This window comes from Cervus elaphus, chromosome 5 (genome assembly GCF_910594005.1).
Source record: "Cervus elaphus chromosome 5, mCerEla1.1, whole genome shotgun sequence".
Classification (NCBI taxonomy): domain Eukaryota; kingdom Metazoa; phylum Chordata; class Mammalia; order Artiodactyla; family Cervidae; genus Cervus; species Cervus elaphus.
The window spans coordinates 14,393,575-14,421,081 of NC_057819.1; the positions used below are offsets into that span (position 1 = coordinate 14,393,575).

At 47.6% G+C, this 27,507-nt stretch overlaps 1 protein-coding gene across 8 annotated transcripts in view; it reads right to left on the bottom strand.

Annotated features, from left to right (window-relative positions):
- The window catches only part of SPRING1 (SREBF pathway regulator in golgi 1), a 186,546-nt gene that overhangs the window by 86,360 nt on the left and 72,679 nt on the right, over positions 1 to 27,507 (bottom strand). The window contains exon 6 of one of the 8 annotated variants that reach the window (XM_043901753.1): positions 438 to 1,621. The exons of 5 other annotated variants lie outside the window; for them this stretch is intronic. In XM_043901753.1, the coding sequence (XP_043757688.1) occupies positions 1,467 to 1,621 (155 nt within the window). In that variant the 3' untranslated portion in view covers positions 438 to 1,466. Of the gene's footprint in view, positions 1 to 437; positions 1,622 to 19,571; positions 19,706 to 27,507 lie in introns of those variants that run through there. 2 more of the 8 variants (XM_043901750.1, XM_043901754.1) reach the window with 2 other exon arrangements.

A 27,507-nucleotide genomic window follows, 5' to 3' on the forward strand; every position in this document is an offset into this window, starting at 1 on the left:
AGTGTCCACTGGCAGGGAAATGTCTAAAGAAAATGTGGCATATTTACACAATGGAATATTATTAGGCCATTAAAAAAAAAAAAAAGGAGATCCTGCCATATGCAACAACGAGAACCTGGAAGACATTAGGCTCAGTGAAATAAGCCAGACCCAGAAACACGATACTGCACGGTATCACTTATGTGTGGAATCTAAAAAAGTTGACCTTGCAGAAGCAGAGAGTAGAACAGTGCTTGCCAGGGGCTGGGAGCGTACAGGAGATGGGGAGATGGTGTGGTCAAGGGCACAAAACTTCACTGTGAAGATGAATAAATTCTGGGGATCTCCTTAATACTGCTGATTAATAGTACTGAACTGCATTCTTGAAATTTGATAAGAGTGTAGATTTTAAGTGTTCTCCCCCCTACACACACAAAATTGTAACTATGGAAAATAAAGATAAAAGAATGCACCTCTGTCTCTTTCATTTTATTCTGCTCTCTTACTTCATGCCTTAAAACAAGTCTGGCAGCAGGAGAACACAGGGTGCTCATGAAGACAGTCTCTCCTTTAAAAATGACCATGATCTCACTCCTCCTCCCACCCCCGTGGAAACTGGAGCACGGCTCAAGGAGACCTGCTGTCACAGGATCCGGCTTACGGGCACAAAAGCCGGGAAATTTCAGAGCCAATCTGGGCCAGGGGAGGCCAGAGCTCGTGAGCTGGGCTGAAATGATTCTTCCAGACTGCAGAGAAGAGAGTGGCCTGCCCGCCCGCCAGCCTGCCCAGCGGCAAACAGGAAATCCCAGAATTTATAGATGACCCCGTTACAAGGCAAATGTTTTGGAACAAATTGTTCTTCTTTTTAAATCCTTGTTTTCCACTAGTTTTTCTTTCTGGATTCCCCCCTCCTTTCCACCTTCCCGCTGTCCTTGTTAAACCGGGGCCACAGCGCCACCTGCTGCCCGTCGTGGGCAGAGGGCCTCCACTCGGACAGGCCCTGGGTCCGGTCCCCAGCGCCCCTGCCCTACCACGGGTGGGTGAGCGGCTTTCTGGTTCCTGTCCCAAGGGTTTGTGCTTAAGGTCACGTACCAAGCCGCAGGAGAACTGCTCCTGTGGTTCTTATGTGACCTGAAGACTTGTGGTAAGCTGTCTCCCCACCGCCCGTCCTCTGGGAGGGCTGGTGGAAAAAGCAAGTCATGCGGTATGACCGGCCAAGGCCAGGTCTCCACTCCGCGCACACCAGCTGGGCCAGCTTTGGTCAATCACGTCAACCCGAGGAGCCTCAATTCCTTCCGGGCCCAACTGCAGATACTTCACCAGGTGGTCTGGAAAACGTGAGGTGCACGTGCCACAGAAGATGCTCCATGGACGTTGGTCTCCTTTCTCTCCGTTTGGAGTGCCGCTCATCGGGAGAGAACAGCCGGGAGAGTCTTAGGGTCAAAGCCTGCACCTCGTGTTTCTCTCCTGACAGGAGTGAGAGCTCCTCACAGGCACGCCGCCCCCGGGCACACGACGAGCCTCAGCGCAGCCCCCGCGTGTGAGCGGAGGGCCTGGGCGGCAGCTTCTCCCTCTTCAGTCTCGGGTTCCTCCCCTGTATCTGGGACGGTAGTCATGCCCACAGCACAAAGCTTGCTGAGCCCTGAAATGAAGTCATGTCCAGAATTTAGCGGGCAGGACTTGGAGAGTAGTAAAGTCGCCCACGACCCTAGCTATCATCATTATCGTGAGACGAACATGGTGCCTCACACGTGGTAAGAGGCATTTGGTAAATGCATGAACGAAAAACATCAGAGGACATAAGGCAGAAGTTAGTTACAGTTCAGGCACTGATGTGCCATGAGATAGTAAATGTCACTGTGCCTGACCCTTCCCGTCCAGGAACCTTCCTTTATTGAGTATAGGACCCTCCGCCTGGGACCTCAGTTCTTCCACCTGTTGGATGGGCATGACATCCATCCTCCCTGTTTCTCAGAGGCGATCTGTCCAGGGGTATGTGTGAAACAGCTTTGAAAAGTTTTAACGGGGTGTAGCAAGGAAGGAAGGCTTTATTTTCATTTAGGGTGGTTCCATGTGCCTGGTGGCTTCGCCCTCACCCTCCAAGGGTTCCTGGGGCTCTCTGGGGGTATGTGGGGTTTCTCTTGACACAAAGTGGTAGCCATGTCCCCGGGCCCCGAATCTCTGGGTGGGGTGGGGGGAGGGGTCAGATCAGCCCAGAGCCTGGGCTAATTAGCTCTATTGCTACTGACCCAAGTTGAATACACTCCAAGAAGTGAGTTCCCCTCTAGGAAAGCTCCTCCTCCAACCCAGAGAGAGAATCATGCCTGATAATGCATCTCCAATGTGGCGACTAGTTGGGGGAGAGATTCGAGACAGGTGGGTCAGGTGACATCAGGGAGCAAGGCTGGGGGCCACCGTAAGCACCATGACAGAGTCCCAGCCTCGTCTGGGGGGTCCTGGGGAGCCACAGAGTATTCGTAGCATACGAATGGATATGTCCAGAAAGAGAATTCAGGCAGCCGCATGAGGGATACATTACAGCAAGGACTACACAGCTCCTTCCATGCTACATGGCCTAGAGGTTGGATAATCGACCATCCTGGGTCACCCAGGACAGAGAGAGTTCCCAGGGCATGGGGTCTTCAGAAAAACTCCTGGAGCGTCCTAGGACAGGTTGGACACGCTAATTCAGTGTAAACAGCGCCTCCTGTAGTTGTACAGTCACGATTCTGACTCCCGCCCTCTAAGGCCTGCTTTCCCCCTGACCTCCTCACCTGCTCTCGAAGATCACCTGTCTCTGGTCCCACTCCCTCTCAGTTCTATTCTGCTGAGTAACAGCTAGCTTATTGGATTAATACACAGGGATGGATTGCACTCTTATCCCTTCTAGGTAAGCTTTATGCATTTAAACAAAGGCTTCCTGGAGCCAATGGAGACAATGTTTAATCCAATGGAGTGACTCTAACCATAAACATTTTTAACCCAGGAGAGGTGGGGGAGACACGGGGGTGCTAAGCGGGGAGTTGCCCACGTCGCATCCCCCACCTGGCATCCTGTTGGCAGCTATCTATTTCACCTTGCGCAGAGCCAGCTGTGTCTTCCTGGCTTTCCACTCACCCTCCTGCCCTGGCAAGGGAGCCGGCGGGAGCCCGGGCTGCTTAAATATTCTGTAAATAATGCTGACTGCGGAACTTTATAGATAGACTCACAGAATCACAGCCATAGAATCACAGAATGTCAGAGGAGAAACAGATGCTAGACATCATAGAGTCCAGGGTCAGAAAACACACTGCACTCAGGCTGCCACGTCCCCCTGCCAGGCCCACGGCAGACATCACTAATCCATCATGACACCGTCTAGCTGAGCTTGTTTGTCACCTTAGACTCCTCCGAGGCATTCCAGGAAGCAGCTACCAATTATCTCGGACCTACTAATAATAGCTAAGGTTTATTGAATATACTTACTGTGTTCCTTTTTCCACACCCTTCCTCACTGTTACCACTTGAGTCACTAATTGTCTGCCAAGCCCTTTATATCAGCGTTTCTCAATCACAGCACCATTGACAAGTGGGCTGGACAGTTCTGTGTTGGGGGGGAGGGAGGTGGGCAGGCTGTCCTGTGCATCCCTGGCCTCTACCCACCAGACATCAGTAGCACTGCCCTCCCACCCCCACCCAAGTCAGGACAACCTAAACTATCTCCAGGCATTGTCAAATGTCCCCTGGGTGGGCAGGGTGTGTGTGTGTGTGGGGGGGGCATGTCCCTCCTGGTTGATAATGGTTTATAGATTTTCTCTAATCTTCATAATACTCCCCTGAATTTATATTATATGGATGAAGAAACCAAGGCCAAGAAAGGGCTCAAGACAAGTTGGTGACAAAAGCAGGATACAGGGCCCAAATTCCCCTCCGAGGACTCTTCCTCCTCCAGCCATTCGGGAAATTCCGTTCGGGTTCATTGTCTTTGGCTGCAGATTCCCAGGGGAAGGAGTGGAACCTGCAAGGCTGAGAAAAACCAGATGCCTAATCGATGCTCCCCCCCGTTTGACGAGGGCGCTGGAGGAGGACAGGGCCTGATGTGGCAACCATCTTGGACTCACCTCCCCTGAAAATGGCCCTGGGTTGTGGAGGCAGCTCCCCCCCAGGGGGAGAGGGTGTCTGGGAGCCTGTGAAGCTTGCCAGCAGCACGGAGTCTGTTAGAGAAGAGGGAGCAGCAATAGCGATAATACCCTCCTTCCCGCCAACATTGACAAGGCTCTCCCCACTTCATGGGGAGCACGTGAAACCTGGCTTTGCCCCCAGAGATTTGGGATTGAAATCCTGACAGTTTGGACATATAGCCCGTGGGCAATGTTTCCCTTCTCCGGGGCTTGTCTCTGTGCCAAGAATTCCTAACAAAGGCGGGGCGGGGGGGGGCGGTGGAGATTAATTAATTGTAACCCATTTAAAAAAAAAAAAAAGCGAGGGGTGGTGCTCACGAAACTGACTGGTAAGATGGTAAGAAACTGTCCATTTTTCTCCTTGGTAGCGATCAAAATGTCGTGAGTTTCTACACACATATTTTACAGACGTTCCATAAATCCTCTCGCTGTGCTTCTTCCCTATAAGTAAGGTCCCCTGGGAGGTCATTGAGTTTCCTCACTACGTGTATTCAAGAGAAAATTGGATGTAACACTTAGAGTAGGCAGCAGTCGGTTGGGGGAGGAAGGGGGAGGAAGGGGGAGGAAGCGGGAGGAAGGGGGAGGGCGTCTGAGGAGAGAACATGGACCGAAAGTTCAGTGCCAAGGACAGCGACACCCCTTGTCTTGGAAATTCCTGACATTTCCAAGCCATCTTTGGCTACTAGTGCACAAATAATCTCTTTGTACTATCTTTTTATTCCTTTTACGTATTTATTTCCAACCACAAATTAATGCTCTTTTTTTTTGCACAAAATCTGAAAGAGGAGAGGAAAGTAGAAACAAAACAGGACCCCCCCCACCCCCACCCCTCACAAAAAAAAAAACCTACCCGCAAAAACCCCCACCTTGGATCCCAAGATTTTTTGCTTTGTTCTGTTTTGAAGATTTTCCTGGGCAGTTTGAGAGCATCATTTCAGCCACAGTAGTCCCACCTTCAGTGTGTGTGACAGGCACCCAGGGAGCTTGTTAAAACTGCAGAATCCCCAAGCCTGTACTCCCAAGAGTGGGGGGGTTGTAGGTCGGGGGTGGGTCCCACGGATCTGCGTTTTTAATAAAACCCTTGGGTGACTCTGATGCGGGCGGACATTGGACCACACTTTGAGAAATAATGAGTTTCAGGTTTTTCATACCCTCCGCAAATCAGAGATGTGAAAATCCAGATTTAAAACAAAAATTGGGATGGTGGGGGGTGGGTGGGGGCGAGGATTGTTTTCTGGAAGGGCTCAGCTTAAACAGGCATTTCCCTTAGTGCTGCTAACATATGATCCCGTTCACACTCGGTGATTCAGAGACGCAGCCCGGACCTCATCCGCGCGCTCTGGGCCAATACGGCAAAACGCCACCTTTTTACAGAGCAGCGGTGACACCCATCTGCTCGGATAAATTAACGTTTCCATCTCAGATAACTCATTTGGCTGGATCATCAAGGTTACACGCCAACTCAGAGAGAGGGGAGGAGATGATGTGGGGGGGGGGGGGGGGGGGGGGGGGGGCAGGAGAGGCGTTTTGCAATGTATAAATTGCAACACTGCCGCATTTTTATAGCCAAAGGGTGGGGGAGTGAACATAGTTATAGTGTAAGCCAAACGCACCCCGTTACTGTCTCCTTTCATAATTCCTGCTGATGCCTTGGGGTAGGTCATAGCCAAAGCTGCATCAGCTGAAGATGGGTGCAGCGAGTTGGGGCTGATGTTCCTGTGCAAGACACTGTGGAGCACGTGTGAGCATGAGCGTGTGCACATGTGTGTGCGCGCACATGTGTGCACCTGTGTATGTGTGTGCGTGTGTATGTGTGTGTGTGTTGGGGGTACTGCATCGAGATGTGAAGATTGTTCTAGACAATGAGATCAAGAATTTCAGTGAAGGGCATGGAGGCCATAGTAAAAAGGTATTTCTTTTTTTTTTTTTTTTAACTTTTTACTTTGAAATAAATTTAGAGTTGAAGAAAAGGCTCAAAGATAGTACAGAGATTTCCTGTATATGCTTTGTCCAGCTTTCTCTAATGTTAGCATCTTACACAACTGTTGCCCAACAAGCCAAACCAGGAAACTCGCATTGGCACATCACTGTTAACTAACTAACCTACAGGTCCTATTCTCCATTTCACTATTTTTTTCTCTCCTCATGTCCTTTTATTCCCGACAAACAGGTACTTTCAAGTCAGAGAGGGTTGGGTATGAACCCCAGCTTTGTCACTGGGAAACTGCCCAAAGCTCTGCCAATGCTGAGTCCTGGTTTCTTCACCATCAAATGGGAGAGAGCCGTCTCCACCTGATGGGATCCTGGTGAGGACTGCACGAAAAACTATGTCCTGAACTTGGCACGAAAGTAGGCAGGGATGTTCATTTTTCTTTTTTCCACCCTCTTTCAAAGGAGCATATTTCATCCTCAAGGACAAGTGGACATTTGCATAAATTCCTGTCGGACCAGCTTAACTTAATCTCAGCTGCTGGTTCTGTTTTTTTTTTTTTTTTTATAAAAAAAAATAAGATGAGAGAAGAGGAAATAAAATTAGGAAGCCATTACAATAGCCCGTGTGAGCTAAGCCTGCACAGTGGCAGTAGAGAGGTAAGAAGAGAAGAGGTTTAATAAACATTTCAAATGCAGAATAGAGAGGAGCTGATGACCGTTTGGATGCGGAGAAGGGAAATGGGAGGAGCCAACGATTAGCAGATAATACTTCTGAATGACTGCTAATCCCTTTCACTGAGATGAGCAAGAGGAACCAGCTCGAGGGAGGAGAGAGGCCAGACACAATAATAACCCTAACCAGCACTTGCTGAGTGCCTGCTGTATGCCTGCCAGGTGCCACGCCAAGCGCTTTCCCAGACGGTGTCACTGAATTTTCTAAAACAACCGAAGAAAATTGTGACACAGAGAAATTAAGTCACGTGCCCACATAGTTTTTTGGGAAGTATTAAAACAAAGTAACCTGCAGGCAGGTTGCAGGGCTGACTGCAAAATATAGATGAGAACACCTTGTTCAAAATGCATTAAGTATTTCAGGATGGTGAGAGCAGAACATTAGACCAAGCTCAGGGTCCTACTGAGAGCGGGGCCCCGTGTGACTGCACAGGTCTCAGGCCCTGCTGCAGGAAATCTATATGAGGGCAGGCACAAGGAAAGACTTTGAGACGAGAAGAGAACTAAGGAAGGGCACGGAGGGCCACACTCACAGCAACCAGCGAGAGAAACGCACAAGGAGTAGCCGGCAAGTAGAAGCGGGAAGAGGAAGATGCACTCAGAGCCACCGAGGATGGAGGCGGCCCTCTGTTTGCCAACTGGGACATTGCTGTTGGCCTTGGAAGCCCAGTTTTCAGGAGCAGAGGAGGCAGAAGCTGACTGCATTAGTCAGTGGCCTGAAAGGAAGTGCAGGAGCCACAGGGCAGCCCTGGCATTCGTATCTTAAGAAGTCCCTCCCTTGCCAAGATCCAAGGGCAAGTTTGTGGCACCACCAAAGTGATTAAAAAAAAAAATCAAACCACTGAAAGACTGCTTCTCATTTGGGTCCCCTGGGCACTGAGAAATGTCTTTCTCCTTCAGCTCCTTCTCTTCCCACTTAGCCTCACAAATGTTTGGCTGACTCCATCCTCAAGTTGTGGCCGGGAACTGGAGCTGAAATGCCTTTGAGGATTCTTGTACAGCGACCACGAGACCCTCTTTCTGGGGACTTGAGGGCTGCCAAGGCTTCAGCGTGGCCGGGGGGGTGAGGGGGCTCGGATCCAGGAACGGGCTACGTTCCTTTGTTTGGACAGTTGCAACCAGGAGGGACAGATCGTCATGGGCTGTTTATTTATAGACATTGGCTGGGCTGTTGGTCTCATTCTGAATAAAGATACTAAAAGGAAAAGAGGCAGCTCATGGCTCCCAGATTCGGCCTCAGGGAGAGAAACTTGCCTTCTTTGTCACTGCTGCCTGCTCTCAGTGTCATCCTCCTGAATGGCCTCACTCCCCTTTTTCCTTCCTAAGCCAGAGAGTCCCCAAACGATTGGAAGCCCCGGCAAACAACTGGCCTTCAAGGCAAGTGTGTAGATCACCGACATTGGCACTGAACACTTGGACTTGCCATGACTGGTTAACTCCTGCCTGCGTGCATGCTAAGTTGCTTCTGTCTTGTTGGACTCTTTGCGACCCCATGGACTATAGCCCGCCAGGCTCCTCTGTCCACGGGATTCTCCAGGCAAAAATACTGGAGTGTGTTGCCATGCCCTTCCCAGGGGACCTTCCCGACCCAGGGATCGAACCTTCATCTCTTTGGTTCTTTACCACTAGTGCCACCTGGGAAGCCCCGGTTAATTTCTAAGTAAACAATAATCTGAGTTTTCAGCAAGTTATATGTTTCTAAAAGTCACAGGAATGGTCCATACCACAGTGAAAGTTTAACTTTTTAAAAAATAGACTTTGGAGAAGGAAACGGCAGCCCACTCCAGTATTCTTGCCTGGAAAATCCCATGGACAGAGGAGCCTGGCGGGCCACAGTCCCCGGGGTCCCAGAGTTGGACACAAACTTAGCAACTGAGCGCACACGCATGCCCCATGTGTAATAACAGTCTTACCCTGGAATATATTTATACATTTCCTTCATTGCTATCTCTTTTCTAAAATGTAAAAAGTATCATTTTATTTCCTTTTTTTAATAAAGTAAGAGGTTTTAACTTTGAAAAAAAAAAAATAGACTTCATTTTTAGAGCAGTTTTAGGTTCACAGCAAAACTGAAAGTAAAAGTTGCTCAGTCGTGCCTGACTCTTTGCGACCCCATGGCCTATACACAGTCCAGGGATCGAACCCAGGCCTCCTACATTGCAGGTGGGCTCTTTACCAGCTGAGCCACAAGGGAAGCTCCAGTAAAACTGAGTGGAAAGTAAAAAGAGTTTCCATTTACCCCTGCCCATCAACACATACTGCCTCCCCCCACTATCCTTATCCCCCAACAACAGTGGGGCCTTTGTTACAACCAATGAACCATCCTGACTCACCATCATCACCCAAGCCCACGACTGACACTCTGGGTTTGGACACATGTATAATGACATGTAACCACCATTGTGAGATCGCACAGGGTAGTTTCATTCCCCTGAAAAGTCCTCTGTGCTCCACCTCCCTCAACCACCATCCCTCAACCTCAGCCCTCCCTCAACCCAGCTGCTGGCAACTTCTCGTCTGTTTACTTTCTCCATAGTTTTGCCTTTTCCAGAATGTCACATAGTTGGAATCATATGGTATATAGGTCTTTTGAGAGGTAAGCTTAATATTAACTTTTAAAATACATGCTTAATGTGGAAAACCCCAACTGCATAGAAGTGGATGCCACTGCCAGGGTGAACTAGTCTGTACGAACCAGCTATGCTGTGCTGTGGTAACAAATCGGCCCTGAAACCTCAGTCCCTCCTAACAGTCCATTACTCAACCATAAGAAGTCTGATGCAGGAAATCGGGGACTCTCCCCACCTCAGCACGCGGTGCCGGGGTTGCGGCAGCAAAGGGGAGAGCGAGAGTCAGAAACTCCCACCTGCTTTTAAACAGCTCCACCCAGAAGGGACACGCAGACACGCTCACCCCGATGGCCAGCCTCGTCACTCAGCCTCTGTCAAACAACACGGAGACAAGGAAACAGACGCGAACACAAGGTCTACACAGCAAGCAGGACTGTCTCTGCCCCAAACTGAAAGTTATCTCCAAACCCTGATCCCACTCCACAGAGGTAACTAGCTCCAGGTAACTAGCTCAGGTGACTAGCTCCTGGTAACTGCTGGGTTGATAACTTTCCAGATTGTCCTCTAATATATGCATATTTATGTACGTTACTCATAACCTACTCTCCTACACATTCACGTGTAATGCCTAAAACTTCTTCTTTTACATAAATGGGACTGTGCTTTGCGTTCTTGCAATGTACTGTTTTCCCACTGGACAGTGTATCTTGGACATCCATTCCAGTAGTGATCAGCTTAAATGTGATTTCACAATAAAACAGTAAATTTAAACTGTTCTCCTGGTGCTCTCTGCTCCAGCTGTGAGCTCTGGGCCACAGGGATAGCATCTTATCACCGGTGCCATAAATTGGGGCTTTCCTGCATACAAGGCGTGGTGCTAAGTGACCTACCCACTCCCAACAACACCAGAAGGATGATGCCATTGTCATCTCCTCCCAGTGTTCAGGTGATGTACCTGTAGCTCAGAGACGTGAAGAAATGTTCTGTCCAAGGTCACGTGGCTGGCGAGTGACGGGAGACCACCTACTGGCCTCCATAACTTGGGTTTTCTCCTCCTTCTTGCCTGTGGTGCATTTTCGAAGCCTCAGTGCCTACCCTGGTCTTGATACTTGATAGGTGTTAAGTAGTATTTATTGAATAAATGGCTAGGAGGTGCCCAAAGACTAAAAGGAATCCCCCAAACTATATGGAAATGGCTATAGGCATCTGAGGGGCTTCCCAGGTGGTGCTAGTCGTGAAGAATCTGCCTGCTAATGCAGGAGATGTAAGTAAGAGACAAGGGTTTGATCCCTGGGTCACGAAGATCCCCTGGAGGAGGGCATGGCAACCCACACCAGTGTTCTTGCCTGGAGAATCCCAGGGACAGAGGAGCCTGCAAGCCTTTGGTCCGTAGGGTCGCAAAGAGTCAGACATGACTGAAACGACTTAGCACACACACACACAGGCCCCTGTAGTACTTACTGCCAGTACCAGTCTCCACGCCAAAATACAGTGTGTACTTGGATTCGTATTCTGATGATGCTACAAATTCCTAAGGACCTAAACCATGTGTTTCCTACTAAGCATCTCCAGCTCCCGTCAACACAGGGTAAGCGAGAGCATCTCACCATCTTGCTGGGAAGCCCCAGGCTCCCTGGCACTTACACTGAAACACCCAGTCCCACCAGGGGTGTGCGCTGTTTGCACCTCCCCTCTGCCCACAGACATCCTTCCCTCCCCTGGATCTTTGCTCGATTGCCCCTTTCCAGAGGACTTCCCTCACCCCTACCCTGAAGACCACTGTCTGTCTTCTCTGAGCCGGGGTCCTCAGCCTCGACACTAGTAACAGTTCAGTTCAGTCTCTCAGTCATGTCCGACTCTCTGTGACCCCCATGGATGGCAGCACGCCAAGCTTCCCTGTCCATCACCAAGTCCTGGAGCTTGCTCAAACTCATGTCCGTCTGGGCCCAGACAATTCTCTGTGGTGGGGCTATCCTGCACATTGCAGGATGCTCAGAAGCACCCCTGCCCCCCCACCTCCACCGCCACACACACACAATTGTGACAACCAAAACTGTCCAGACACTGCTGACTGTCCCCTTGCTGCAAAGCCACCCTCACGGAGAACTCCTGCACTAAGTGATTAGCATGTACACAGCCATCTCTTAAAAAAGGTCAAAAGGATGAACCTATTCTAAGAGGCTGGCGTAGCTCCTCTAAAGAGGCATTTCTCTGTGTCCTTCTGAAAATGACTTACAGCACTAACCACGGCAGTGCTCAAAGCAACCTAGGACTGGTCTTCTGTTAAATAGAATTAGACCTTCTAAGCAAAGGTCTTCTGTGAAACAGACTTTTTGGATGTCCAGGGGGAAACTGCTCAGGGTTTCTCTTTGTTTCCACGGAAGGGGAAATGGGGGAAAGGATGCTCGTTCTTTATGATAGCATCTTAGAATTCCTGCCTGGACCTCTCACTCAGAAACCAGGTAGAGAAAAAAATAAAAGAAACCAGGTAGAGGCTGCTGACTGGTGTGGCTGGGCTGAAAGGCAGGGAGCCAAAGGCTGGCTTAAAACCCTTCCCGGGTCTACTCCAGAAGAAAGTTGTCTCTATATATAACTAACCTAATACTGAGGTTAGGAACACAAGCTCTGAACAAACCTGAGAAATGCATGCTGTAAATGGTGATAGTTGAGGCAAAAGCAATACACTACATTCATTTGGGGACACCCTCTGCCTGGGGTTTCTGGCTTCGAAGGGACAATCCAAACAGTGCTTCAGACCTTGTCCTTTCCCACGGCTGTGACCTCCAAGGCAGGGCACGCTGTAAACCAACCAGGAAGCTGCCACTTGTGCCCCATGGAAGCTCAGCTAAGGGATGGCTGCTCTAAGAAGTGCCTTCAGCCCCCAGCAGGGAAATATGATAACTGTTTTGCTTCTTGGAATGAGTTTCAGGTTCATTCATTCAAATGTTCTGCAAGTGCTGACTGGGCCCTAACCACATTCCTGGTGGTCTATGAACTAGTGGTTAAGAGTGCCGCTGGCTCTGGAAACAAATAGCTCACTTAAATGCCATCTCTGCCACTTACTGTGTGATGCTGGGAAAGTTACTTAACTTCTCTGAACCTAATTTTGCTCATATGTAAAACAGGGATAAAAATACCTACCCCTGGGGCAGTGATGATTAAATGAGATAGTGCCCATAAAGTGCTTAGCAGAGTAGCATCAAAGAGGAAGCAGATGGTTATTATTATTACTATTATCACTCAGAAAAATGTAAATAGCTTTGTAATCCCTGAAGGCAGAGTGCAAAGTGACAGTGGTGGATAACAAGCCTGGTTGGTAGATAGAACTGCATTATTTCTGACCAGGAGAGGACACAAAATCATACAATCTTAGAGCAGAAAGGAGAATTCAAGATCACTCAGTTCAACACACTTTGTAAGCATGGAAACAGAGCTGAAGTACACGGATGTTGTGTGAAGTGACTTGTCCAAGGTCACAGAGAAAGTTAAGGGTGGGTCTGGGCTGGAGGGAGCTCAGGCTTCCTGATGCCCAGAGGCTTTTCCGTGGCTTTATCTATCACTGATGCATGGACGAAAGGGAAGTACCTCCTCCCTCAATGTAAACCAAGACCATAGTCACAGACAGATGTTCCAAAGACTTTGCTGGTGGAAAATTCAAGTTGACGTATAGTAGTTTTAAGGAATGTTTCCATAGAGATGCACAAATAATTGGAACAATAATCCCTTGTACGGACAGAAAAGAACCATTCATTCAAACAGGACATGGAGAGGAGGTGGGGCTGATGTGCTTGTTCTGGAACGGTGGACAGAAAGGCCAGGCTGAGAGCTCCAGTGATCCGGGTTTAAAAGCCAACATACTGGACAGTTAGTCCTGCTCACAGATGACACCCAGCCTGCATGTCTTCACTGAACGAGCATGTGTTTCTGTAAGCCAGGCCCTGGCTGAGGCACTGACCACAGACTGTCAACTCCTCTTCCGAAAAGCATTTCTGCCTGTATGAGTCTGGTCTTGCTGCTGTAACATACGGCCGCAGACCTAGCGGCTTATAGCAACACTGGTTCACGTTCTGCATGTCTGAAGTCTAAAATCAAGGTGTCAGCAGGGCTGGCTCCTTCTGGAGGCTTCAGGGGAGTATGGGTTTCCTTGTCTTTTTCCACTTGTGGAGGCCACCGCCCACATTCCTCAGCTTGTGGCACCTTCCCTGTGTCCTTCTCGTCTCCAGGATCCATCATCACGTCTCCTACTGCTGACGACAACACAGGTGCAGGCATGTGATAGCCGAGGGGCCATCGGAAAGGTACTTGACTTCTTTGAGCCCCAGTCTCCTCTTCAGAAAGGCATCAGTGGTGGGAATGCGTGAAACGAGGTATGTGTGAATGCTGACCACCAGGCCTGGCCCACAGTAAGGACTCGAGAAAGGCTGAAGTTTTTATGATAGCAGTGATTATTGTTACAGCCATCATCATCATCTGATGCTCTCATTTCCATCATACAGCTCAGGGGACACAGATGAAGAGGTGTGACATTTGCCGGGGATCTCAGGAGAGGAGAGCCCTGAGCTGGCCCTGATCGGATAGCTGTGAAGAAATCTGGCCAACAGACAAGGGGAGAAGAAGGGATTTTCTGGACAAAGGAACCTGCAGAGTGCAAGGCACAGGGGTTTGAAAGTACACGGGGCGTTTATAGAACCAGGAGGGCTCAGGTGGCCAGACTAGAGGGTCAGGAGGCAGGATGGATGGCAAAGGGCTCGAGAGTTAGGTCTTTGGAATCAGAGGGGCCTGGGGTCCAGCCCCACGGCTCCTCTTAAGAGCTCTGTAACCTGGGACATCTTTCTCTCTCCTCATCCTCCTTTGTAAAAAGTGGGAGGCGATAGCACCCACTCCCACGGTTGTCACAAAAAAAAAAAATGATTTGGGTGAGCTGAGAGGTCTCCTGGGAAGGGCTTTGTGGACCTGACCGAGGAGCCGCTCTCTCTCCTCCTGTTTTCCTTTCACTCTGTACCCTCTGTCCCTTCTCCTCTGCCAACAGGAAGTCTGAGCACTGACCTTCCTAATCTCATGTTTCTGTCACTGTCCTCCTGAACTTAAAATAATAGACTTTTCACAGGTGGAAAAGATGTTACGAGACCTTTGCTCATCTATAAAACTTGGGTAATGCTATAAAACGATGCTATCATCAGCCTTCTATGGTTGCCCTGAGGATTCGCAGAGACTGTGCAGAAGGCCTTTGATGGCGTATCGTGGGAGGTTAACGGCGTGGGCTCCGGAGTCGGCCGCACGCAGCCCAGGTTCTGGCTGTGTCGGCTACCAGCTCTGTGACTGTGGGCAAACCCTCTCTCCGTCACAGTCCCTCGTCTGCAAAATGAGGATGTTCATGCTGGTGGCAGAGGTCCTTTGCAGGGGGTAACTGAGAGAATGCCTGGGATATACTCATTAACTGTTATTATGATGATGCTCTTTTCATTTACATGTGAGGAAAATCAGTCTCAGAGAGGGGAAGTGCCTTGCCCAAGGTCACACAGCAACTTGGTGGCGATCCATCACACAGGAGGCAGCTTCCTGTAGGATCAGAGGTCCGGGCAAGTTCTTGGCACGGGTTCTAGTGCCTGGGACCCAAGACTATGCGGCGCACTGCCCCTTGGTAGGCTGTTGTCCTGTGTGAAGGGCAAGGTGGTCTCCGCCGCCCCCACCCCACTCCCCCTCAGCCTACAAATCCGCCTTGGTGGCCCTTGCATCTCAGGGTGGTGCTGCTCTGCCTGCTGAGGAATCAGATGGCACCAGCAGACGGTCTCTCCATGCTACGGGAGCCTGCATCGCTCCCATCATTTATTTTGGACAGGACACAAGATGGGATATCAAAGGAATCAGCTGCTGGTCAGAGGAAACGGCTAAGGGGCCAGACCTCCTCCCGGGGCTTCCGGGAACAGAGTAAACACCCTGTGCAAGTGGGAAGCTGGCTCCCCCATTTTAATCCGACTTTATGAATTGAAACTTAATCCATTCAAAGACATTGGAGGCCAACTGGTTTCCCGGTAAAAAGCTTTTTACTAAAAAAAAAAAAAAAAAAGTTATATATACTTTTTAAAATTAAAAAAAAACTGGATGTATTTTTATTTATAGAATTCAAGTTAAGATCAAAGAGTCTCGAGCAACAGTTGGGGCCGAATGAAAGGAAAGGGTCAAGACTGCTGGCTCCCCGCATTCAAAGGAGCCAGAGGATGACCTTCGGCTCGGGGCTATATTTTCCATCGTGCTCTGTGGAATAAGTGAGCTTTTCAGACTTCTTGGGAGCAGATGCTAGTGTGAGTAATGCCTTCCTTTGCTCAAGGCACAACATAAACATGTCCTAATGCCCAGTCAGTGGGCACACAACTACAATCCAGGCCAGCAGGCACCACTGTCGTTAAGAGGCAGTTGCCATCGTCCGGCTTCAACAGCAAGCATGCCTGAGGAAGAAGCTCTGGGGAGGATGCCTCGTAGGGGCCAAAGACGTCAGTGTTCGCGTCTTCCGTTCTGGGTGTGGGCGACCGGGTCACGGATGGGTTCGTGCTGACATTTTCCTTGGCAGGTAGGGTGCAGTGGAAAGGACAACGACCTCAAGGTCGGCAGATCTTAAGTCATATGCCTGCCGGATGTCCAAGTCTATCCTTAGTTTTCCCATCTATAAATTGGGCATCTCCCGGAGACATACTCCGGGTTTTGTGTGTGGGTGTGTTTTAAGTAAATTTTAATTTTTAGAGTGGTTTTAGGTTCATAGCAATGTTGAGCAGAAACACATGTGCAGATCCCTCATTCTCAAAGTCCCCCAGCAGAATGGGACATTTGTTACAATCGATGAACCTACACAGAGACATCATCATTGCTTAAAGTCATAGCTTACATTTGGGTTCAATCTTCCTGTTGTACGTTCTATAGGTTCCAACAAGAGTATAATGGCATGCATCTGCCACTCATGTATCATAAAGTATCACTGCCCTAAAAATCCTCTTGGTGTTGTTGTTTTTTAGTTGCTTAAGTCGTGTCCAACTCTTTCATGACCCCATGGACTGTAGCCCACCAGGCTCCTCTGTCCATGGGGTTTCCCAGGCAAGAATACTGGAGTGGATTGCCATTTCCTTCTCCAGGGGATCTTCCCCACCCAGGTATAGAACCTGCATCTCCTGTCTCCTGCTTGACAGGCAGATTCTTTACCACTATGCCACCTGAACCACCAAAAAACACTCTGGACTCTGCCTATTCTTCCCTCCTCCCACCCAACTGCTGGCAACTACTCTTTTTACTGTCTCCACAGGTCTGCCTTTTCCAGAATGTCATATAGTTGGGAATCATATAGTATCTAGCCTTTTCAAGATTGGTTTCTTTCACTTACTAATACGCATTTAATTTTCCTCCATGCCTTTTTACAGCTTAATAGCTCATTTCTTTTTAGTGCTAATAATAGTCTGCTGTCTGGATGGACCACAGTTTATTTATCCATTCACCTACTGAAGGGCATCTTGGTTGCTTCCAAGTTTTGGCAATTATGAATGAAGCTGTTATGAACATCTGCATGCAGGGTTTCATGTGGACATAAGTTTTTAACTCCCCAAGTCTGAAAACCAGACCAGCTGTGTCTCAGATGTTCAGCATCCTTTTGATAGTTTGCAGTCTAGAAGTGAGCCCAAAGGAATTTACTCTGCTGTGTCAGTCACACTGGCCACTAAAATCTGAAAAAAATGTAGCTGAGAATACCAGGGGAATGGCTGAAGTGGAGATCAGAATGTAAGAATTATCTTTACACACACAGGAATAACAACCCTTTGTTCAATCAGTTTTTCATAGCAAAATCAAAAGGATATCAAGGAACCTCGTTCCCCTCAACCTCAACAATCAATTACAGGCATACCTCATTTTATTATGCTTCGCAGATACTGCTTTTTCTTTCTTTCTTTCTTTCTTTTTTACAAATGGAAGGTTTGTGGCAACCCTGTGTCAAGCAAGTCTAGCGGCACCATTTTTCCAATAGCATTTGCTCACTTCCTGTATCTGTGTCATATTTTGGTTAATTCTCAAAATATTTCAGACTTTTTCACTATTATTCTGTTTGTTATGGTGATCTGTGATCAATGTTCTTTGATGAAGGCTCAGATAAGGGTTAGCATATTTGAGCAAAGAAGGATTTTTAACTTAAGGTCTGTACTTTGTTGTTTTAAGACATAATGCTAGTATAGATTTAACAGACTACAGTATAGTGTAAACATAACTTTTATATGCACTGGGAAACCAAAAAAGATACATGTGATTGATTCATTTTATTTCGGTGGTCTGGAACCGAACCTGTGATAGCTCTCAGGTCTGCCTATACTATTATTTAGGATGAACAACAATAGAATTGCCCTCCACTTCAGCCCCGTCTAGAATTCAAAACTGCTTTTGGCATACTACTCCATTCATTTTCACAGTAACCCTGGGAGTGTTCTGTTAGGTAAAATCTGTATTGTTTTTACCACTACAAAATACATAGTGCTGTTCTCTTGGTGGAAACTTACTCGGGCTATGTTCTTTAAAGGAATAACTGAGAGAAAATGCTCTGGGTGGTCTGAGCTCTCGTGGACAGTCCGAATAACTCCCAAATGTAAGCATTGCACACTCCCCCCACACGACCCCGACCTCTGCAGCAGTGAGGAAGTGTTGCTTCTGAAGGGTCAGGGCTGGGAAACAGCTTCTGATGACCTGAGTACCACAGGGCCCTGGGAAGCTCTTAGGTTCACTGAGTTTGAGTCTCCTGAAATAATATTATGTATTATTCTTGGCTCTGTAGCTCTCTTACTGGTTGAATTTAGAGGTTCATGTAAACTCTCCACTTTCCTCACTTGTAAATGGGTTCATTGTTTTTGCCCACCTCATGAAGGTTGTGCTGATAAAACAAATTGAAGGCAGACCAGTAAGGCCCCTGAATCATCTGATGGGCTGCATCAGAAATGCTAACTGTATGTAGTGAAAGAGCTTACAGAGATGTTCACAGTCCTGACCAGCAATCACCAACTGGGGATGGACCCTGCAATCAGACAACTAGTGCCCAGGCTGGGGAGGACCTGGGAGAATGCAGGTCTGGGGCAAATGGATGGTCTTCTGAATTGGAAAGACCTGGGCTCAAATCCCAGCTCTGCCACTTGCTGGCTGTGTGACATCGGGTAAGTCAACTAACCTCTCTGAGCCTCCATTTCCATGAACTGTTCCATGAACTGAGAAAACTCAGTCTCTTAGGATTGCTGTAGGGATTAAAGGAAGCATCTGACATGTAGTAGATGCTTAATAAAGGACAATGGTTGTAAGAGCCCGTCATTTGTCATGAGGTCTTATGAATGTAATGCAGTGTTTCCAAAATGTGCAGCATTTTTGCCACTTACAGGAAACAAAGACAGGGTTCCAGGTGGGACACGGAAATTCTTAGATATGTGGAATTAAGAACAAATAAGGTACAACAGACTTGTTATTTCATGACTGTTGCCACTTAGAATAGGGCTAAGTTTTTAGAAAATAAGTCATTTTTAAAATGATAATAGATAAGTGATTATACAGTTGGACTTGGGGTAACAAAACTTAAAGGTGGTGTATGAAAGCCTTAAACCACAAACGGCTGATGGAATAGCACAAAGGCACTGTGCTAGAAGCGGGTTCTGACCTTAGGTTTACACTCATCAGTCACACGGCCAAGGCCAGCTCCTAAATCTCTCTGAGCCTCGGTTCCCTCATATGTAAAATGGGATGATAATATCTAAGAAGGTAAAAATGAGGTTAAAAAAAGAAAACTCTTGGAAAACTGCACAAGTACCATCCAGCATAAGAGGTTTATTACTTGCTATCCCTAATGTGTGTTTTGACAGAGAAATAATCTATGCTTGGCTGCCAGCTGATAAGACTGAAACATAGATTAAGTTCAAAGTCAGAAGGGTTTCAATCCCCACCCTGCCATTTACCATCCTGCAGCTTTGAGAAAGCAGTTTAACGTTTCTATACTTCAACCTTCTCACCAGTAAAAAAAAAAAAAAGGGGGGTTAAGAAAAACAATACCAAGGTTGTAAAGGCCAGTAACCCAAAGGAAGGTGGGTAAAATGTGACAGGACAGAGGACCAGAGGTGAAATATACGATGGCTCTTCAACATGCAAACATATTCTTTAACTCACTCATAAGATACACACTAATTAAAACCACAATGATATGACTTTTTTTCTAATTTTTATGGGTATGGTTTTTTATCACCAAATAATCAGTTTGGTAAAGCTGTGTTAATGGTATAGGAAATAATTTCGCCTTCATAACGATGGTGAAGAGGTAAACTGTTACCACCTCTGGAAGAAAAGGGAAAGAAAATGAAAGTTAGTCACTCAATTGTGTCCAACTCTTTGCAACCCCATGGACTGTAGCCTGCCAGGCTCCTCTGTCCATGGAGATTCTCCAGGCAAGAATACTGGAGTGTGTTGCTATTTCCTTCTCCAGGGATCTTCTCAAGGCAGGGACTGAACCCAGGTCTCCTGCATTGTAGGCAGATCCTTTACTGTTTGAGCTACCAGGAAAGCCCACCTGTATGGAGGGCAATTTACAATTTGTCAAGAGTATATGAAAGTACAGATCCTTTGAGGCTGAATGCTAGGGTCCACATCCTAATCCCTGGAATATGTGTTACCTTAAGTGGCAAAAAGGATCTAAGATTAACTTAGGAATCCTGAGACTGGGAAATTATTCTAGGTTATCCAGGTAGGTCTGATATTATCCAGGGGTCCTTATAGAAGGGAGACAGGAGAGGAGAGAGGAGGAGGCAATGTGCTGACAGAGCAGAGTTTAGTGTCCCTTGAGAATAGAGGAAGTGGCCACAAGCCACGGAAGACAGCTGGCCACCAGAAGCAGAAAAAGGCCAGGACATGCTTCTCCTGGAGTCTGCAGAAGGAATCTGACCTGCCAACACCTGGATTTTAGCCCGATGAAATTTATTTTGGACTTCTGACCCCCAGAGCTGTGAGAGAAGATGGTTCAGTGTTGTCCTGAGCCCCTCGTTTGTGGCTAAGCGGCCATGGGAAACTAACAAGTGTTCTGCCACTCAGCGAGCCCATTTCTAGGACTTTATCCTGAAGACACACCTGAGTAGGTACAAAATAATGATAGACAGGGTTGCACGTTGACCTCCACAGGTCAGCTCTTTTGTCCATGAACAGGCTCTGACTGTGCCTTCATGCTGTATGTAGGGCTCGGTCACACCCAGGCATGCTTCATCCTTCGCGCTACACTGACCCTGGCAAGACAACGCCTCTCTGCCAGCCTCGGGTCCGACGTTGAAATTGCAGGAAGATTGCCTTTGCTGGAGCAAGTTTCTAGCCCCTACTCCCAGGGTCAAGTGTTAAGGGGAAGTTCCTCGTTATCTAATCCTGAGAAGCCCTCGGGTGAGCCCAAACGGAGCTCTCCCCTCTCTTCAAACACAATACACAGCTCTTTGTCTTCATTGCGGAGCAAGGCTTTTTCCTGACATGGGAAAAATACTCCAGCATGATGGATTAAAATTCCTCAAAGAGGGAGAAAGAGGAAAGCAAAATAAATGTATCTGCTTGACTTCGAGTACAGATCCCCTTGTGGAGCCTTGTACCATCCTCAGAGCTGGGCTGGAGCTATTTTAAAACTAATGTTGTGCATGAGACGAACCTACTCAATTGAAAAATCTTCTGTTCGGGGATGGAGATGGGCAAGAAATCAGTGCCGGGGCTCCGAGAGGGCTTGCTGTGGTTATAAACGTTCCCAGCTGCATCAGCAAAGCTGCTCCGGAGTTGACCGTAAACCTTTTGCAGGGAACTCAGGAGGCAGGGCTGACGAGGCAAACTGAAAACTGGAGTCCCTTTGACTAGGAGTCCTCTCAGGCCGCTAAAAATACCCAGTGATCTGCCCCATGTGGGGGCAGGTCAGGGAACCCTTTCTCCCCCCACCTCCCTGTGCCCGGTAAGAAAAGGGGCCAGGTAAGGAGGTGGGGATGGTGGAGCAGGAGAATTCAGCAGATATCAGGTGAAGCAACTCTTGCCAGACCTGGTGCTATGTGCCAGAGCCACAGAGTGTCTTCCTAGACTAGTAGGTGAGGGCAAAGCATGGAGTTTAGAGCCAGAGAGATCTGGGTTCGAATCCCAGCTCTGCCATTTATACTTGTCTGTACGGCCCTGTGCCCGAAACATGTGGCTTTATAAGCCTCAGTTTTCCCATCTGCAAAGTGGAGCTAATAATCCAAATTTGTGGACTGCAAGCTTTAGGGATTATGTATGGCAAGTGCCTGGCGTAGAATGGGTTCTGTATAAATAGAAGCTGCTATTATTGCTCTGCCAATCTAGTGAAGAAAGACCTTTAGAAGCAGTGGGAAATCAAACAAGGAGGAAAACCGCACACAATCCCAGGCTTGTAAGGTCTGGGCAGCAAGTGTCAGAAAAATTCTCAGGAAGGAAATGTCCTTGCTAAGACCTCACCCAATCTCTGTAGTCATAGAAATCTCTCCCAAACTTCTGATGTCAATAAATGCTCCCTTTCTTCCAGCCTGCCCAGATCTGCCAGGGGGTTGTCCTTTTGTACAGCATCATTGCAATATTCACCTGTTTGCTGTCTGCAGCACTGAATGGCATCATTCCTTCTCCGACACCCAGGGAACTGGAAAATGCCAGGTGGGTGATAAAAGAGTAGATTGGAGGGTTTGAATGGAGAGCAGAGAACACCCTGGGTAGAGGAGGCAGGGAGAACCAGCAGGTGAGGCAAGTGTATCACTCAGAGGCCAATCAGCAAGCTGGGCCACTATACACACTGGCCTCCACTTTAGACGCTGGCCACAAGGAGGAGTCCCCAGGCTACCTGCATGACTGGCCACAAAACCAAGGGGGTTCCCAGGATTCTCTTAGGTTTGCTTATTCCCTAGAACACCTCACAGAACTCAGAACAGTTGTAAAGGACATAGATCAGATCACCAGAAGAAGAAGCACACAGGGTGAGGTTGGGGAGGGCCCTGAACATGGAGCCTCCCTGCCCTCCCTGGGAACCAGGGCATCGTAATGTGTTCCATCATCAACATGAAGCCTGGCACAGCTGTTTTCTCCAACCAGGAAGCTCTACCAGGCTTTTTTTTTTGTGCAGAGACTTGGGATTTCATCACAATGGCATGATCGACTCAATCATCTGGAACATGCAAGGATGGGGATTCTGGGAAACATAGGTGGGGGGCAGTCAAGGTACCATACATGAGATTAGTGAGAAGTCAACGGCAAAGCAAGACCAATGCTAAATGGCAGGGGAAGAAGGGAGGAGACCCCTGTCTCCATGGTGTGAATTAATGGGCAGTAAGAAAGATGTTTCTAGAACAAACCTGGAGCCCCAGGACTCCAGGGTAACCCTGACTGTTCCTTTGGTCTTTTTAAGAATGGAGACAGCCTGAAAGGAGAAATCACAGGACACAAGCCTAGACTCTAACTAGAGTCCAGCGGGTGTCTGGTACTTCCTCTGCATATAACTTTTCTCATCCTTGACTGACTCAAACCTCCAATGTAGTAAAGCAGATTTTGTTCATCCATGGTTTGCAGGACTGGGTTACTCTTAGGACTGTGTTTCTGTATGAGCCAAAGGCAGACCCAGGAGCCCTCAGGCTGATGGCTTTGTACCTCACTCACCAAATCTACACACTCTTCCCATTAAAGGCTACATACAAAGGACCCGCCATGGACCACGGACCACAGGCCGGGTGAGCCCGCAAGTCCCACTTCCTGCAGGAGGGACAGGGCCTCTCCTGCTACGTCCTTCAGCCTGCTTCTAAGCTGTTTCACAACCTGTTAGTGCTTCCGTCACAGAGGAGCTGACTTCAAACAGCCCATTTCACCACCTGGAAGCCCATTTAGAGGAGAGGATGGAGCAGGGGGTTAGTCCAGGAGCTCACACGATGACCCAGGTTATCGCTTCCTTCCAGCTACTCATTCACGGTGTCTGGGGATAATTGAGACATACAGGGAAAGAAGATGTAGAAGAATATTATGGATAACTGATCCACTACTGAGGAGCAGGCAGATAGATCCGATACTGTCCTCAGTTTCCTCAGGAATTGCTTAATTTCAAAACCTCATCCTGTGGCTGGGTGACGTATCTTTATCTTTGCTTAGAAAAATATGGTCAAAATATGTATAGACTAGAAACAGAAGAGATTAAGAAGAGGTGGCAAGAATATACAGAAGAACAATACAAGAAAGGTCTTAATGACCTGGATAATCACAACGGTGTGGTCACTCAACTAGAGCCGGACATCCTGGATGTGAAGTCAAGTGGGCCTTAGGAAGCATTACTACATACAAAGCTAGCAGAGGTGTCAGAATTCTACCTCCTCAATGTTTTAGAAATCAGGATGCAGGTGCCCAGGCCCCCTTTATAGGTACGTGACCCAGAGCCCACACGTCGGCCGCTCCTCACGCACCGACCCTAGAGGTCGGGGTTCGTCGGTGTAGGAGAAGGAGACCCAAGACGGACTGCGGCTGGGAAGGTGCTGCAGGGGCTGCCAGTCCAGCTGGGACCCCAGTGCTGGGGCAGAAGCAGAAAGGAAAGCTGTGCTCAGGGCACGTGGAGCTCACCACAGGCAGCACAAGGATTTAAGCATCGGGCCCCTGGGCAGACACTGTTTTGGTGGCTGCTCTTGGAAGCTTGGTTTCAAATCTGGTCCTCTCCCATAACTTTGAGAGTGACCACATATCCCTTAAAAATATACATATATATATATATAGATCTCTTTTCTGCTTAAACCAGAGTGGATTCCATTGTTTACCCTAAGAACTGCCTGACAGAACCCTCTTCAGTCTGTTCTCCAGGCCACAGTCAAAATCAGTTTTTTAAAAGCTGAAATCAAATAGCACCACTTGCCTCCTTGAGAGGCCCTGTGTGACGGGATCTCGCTCAGCTCTCCAACCTCAACCCACCCCACACTCATCCTCTCGCCAGCTCTGCTCCAGCCACGCTGGCTCTGACACCACAAGTTCCTTCCCAGCGACTCTGCGCGCCAGGAGTCCCTCTGCCGGGCAGGGTTGCCCTTTGACCTTTCCCATGCTTGACCCTCGGATCGCAGGTCAGTGTCATCTCCTCCAAAAGGGCTGCCTGGACCATGCTGTGGCGGAAGCCCATGTCTCCCTCATTATTCTCCGTCTGGCCACACTGTGGATTCCTTCAGAGAATCTACCCCAATTTGTAATTGTTTCGCCTGTTTACTTGCTTATTGTTGTATTACTGTTTATTACATTACTTGTTGTTTATTGGCCACCTCTAGATGATAGATTCCATGAGAGCAGAGATAAATTTTCTCCTTAATGCAAGGTCCCCAGACCTAGCACACTCCTTGCTCCGTTTTATTGTAATAACTTGGAAGATCTTAGGTGAATGAATGAATTAGCATTTACTGAGCAACTGTGTGCAAGAACTGTCATAGAACATGTGCTATACATGCATATTAACTTGCCAAATCCTGATACTAACCCTATGCGATAGGTATTAAGTATTATTATTCTACGTATTTTACAGATGAGAAAATTGAGCACAGAAAGGTTAGGTCATTTGCCCAAGGGCACACACAGCTAGTCAGTGGAAAGTAGAGTCTGTACCTAGATAGACGAGCTTGGGAATCCATAGTTTCAACTAGAGCTGCCTGGAAGAAAGGAAGGAAGAAAGGATAGAAAAAAGGAAGGAAGGAAAAGTAATGAGTGAAAAGTAGACAAGTCCAGTATTTCCAGAAGCAGGGTGATCTCTAGGGATCCCTTCAAATCCCAGGACCCTATTATTTAGTGGGGTAGAGGCTGACCGGGGCTGCTGCACGTGATGAGTATTTGCACTCATGGAATATGTGGGTATTTTACCAGTCCCACTGCCAGATGCTGGTAAATATTATTACATCCACATCTCACAAGGGAATTGAGGTTTCAGACTCAGAGTCACAGATCTTTTCCTGTGTGCTGACTCACAGAGTCTCCTGTGAGACTCAGAGATCCCCAGGGGAGAAGATGAGGGTGGGATGTTGCGAAAGAACAGCATGTATATTATCTATGGTGAAACAGGTCACCAGCCCAGGTGGGATGCATGAGACAAGTGCTCGAGCCTGGTGCACTGGGAAGACCCAGAGGAGTCGGGTGGAGAGGGGGGTGGGAGGGGGGATCGGGATGGGGAATACGTGTAAATCTATTGCTGGTTCGTGTCAATGTATGACAAAACCCACTGAAAAAAAAAATAAATAAATAAATTCATAAAAAAAAAAAGAGATCCCCAGGGGGAGAAAAATTCGAACTTCCCAAGTTAGACCCTGCTGGAGTAACTGGGCTGGTCAGTAGGTCTAGACGTCGGCCAAGGGGAGCCCTCTAAAGATATCGCATGTCACAGCTGAGCACAGTCAAGTTCACATGTCCAGGTAGCGATTCTCTTAGCTGCCCCCTCAGCCCAACCGCAAACACATTTTGGAGTGAATTCAGAGCAAAACAAAGTTCATTTTTATTAGTGATGGCAGAAAATACTATTTTGTTATGATTATGATGTTGTTATTTACCATTATCTCTTCTGTTATGACGTTATGATATACTGTTACAGACGATGTTATGAACAGTAGGATCTCCATATCTGGGTCTCTTCAGAGTATCTAGAATAATCACAGTGCAGATACAGTAGAGACCATAGTCATATTTTCCCCATGTCATTAAACAGGGAATGGATGAAATAGGATGCGACCAGAAGACTTGTGACTTCCTTGTTCTAAAGATTAATAAAGGAGTCTGCACAAAGATACTGACTGTTTTTCCCGAGAGCTGAGATTCAAGCGATCTCTGATTTGCTCTATTTATAGTCTCTGTATATTTACATTCTCTTTATATTTTGCTGCATTTTCTGTTTGTTGGTATTCTTTTTTAAATTAAACAACCAATTAATTAATTTTAAATGGAAGGATTTAAAATTACAATGATTTACAATGTTGGGTCAGTTTCAAGTATATAGCAGATTGATTCAGTTATACACATACATTTTTTTTCAGATTCTTTCCCATTATAGGTTATTACAAGGTATTGAATATAGTTACCTGGGCTATATAGTAGGTCCTTGTTGTTTATCTCTTTTATATATAGTGATGTGTATCTGCTAAGCCCAAACTCCTAATTTATTCCTCCCCTGCCCCCAGTATTCTTTGTCAGTAAGGATGTTTTAGTTGTTTTTATAGTCAGAAAAATAATAATAATAAACAACCAACCAAAGGAAAGCATTTGATACATCAGTCTGGACACTGATCAACACAACAACCTTACTGTTCTGTAAGCTCTACGGGATCCCGAGGCTGAAGGACTGGGTGCAGGAGGACGGAGAGCTTTGCCAAAAAGAGTTAAGGGGAGGCTGAGGCCAAGGCCTGGAGCCCAGAGGAGGCAGGAAGTGGAAGGAATCGATCTAGAGGGTGTAGGGCTCAGGACACAAGGCTCTTCCATCTTTAGCGCTGAAAATCCCGTGTCCTGGGGAACCCTCAGTCCTGAGCACATGGTGACAATCAGTCAGCCTGATGGTTAGCAGGGCAGTGCTGTAAAGAGACAGCCCACTTACAAGGCAGCTGTGACCACCTTATGACTTTGCTCTGTCACCTCCATGAACACTCAGAATCCTTTAATAAAACAGCTTGTCCAAGAGGTCTGCTCTTTCTCCATCCCCCGAGAGGCCCCCTTCATTTCCTGAGAGAGGACTTTATTCTCAATTTGTTTTCACAGTGGTCTTTTTAAAGTCTCAGCTGTTCCAGGGAGAGTAAATAGGTTTTAAAATTAATTATCAATTAAAGGGAGGTTAATTGGCACTGGGCTAGCCATCTATTTTGTCTGTAACTGAGGCAGCCCACCCCTCCCCGCTCTCCAGAACCCCAAAGACCTACACGAGGGCCAATAAACCCCAGCAGCGGAGGCTGTTCATGTGTGATCTGAGGACTAATGAAAATCATCCTTGGTATTTACCTCTTCCCTGTTGGAAGGTGAATTCTGTGGTCATTTTGATTTTCCTGCTCATCAGTATGTATGCCAGTCTTCCAGGTGGACTTACCAAATTAAAAAAAAGAAAAAAGTTGCTTGCGAATATTTTATTGGCATAAAGATTTCTCCCC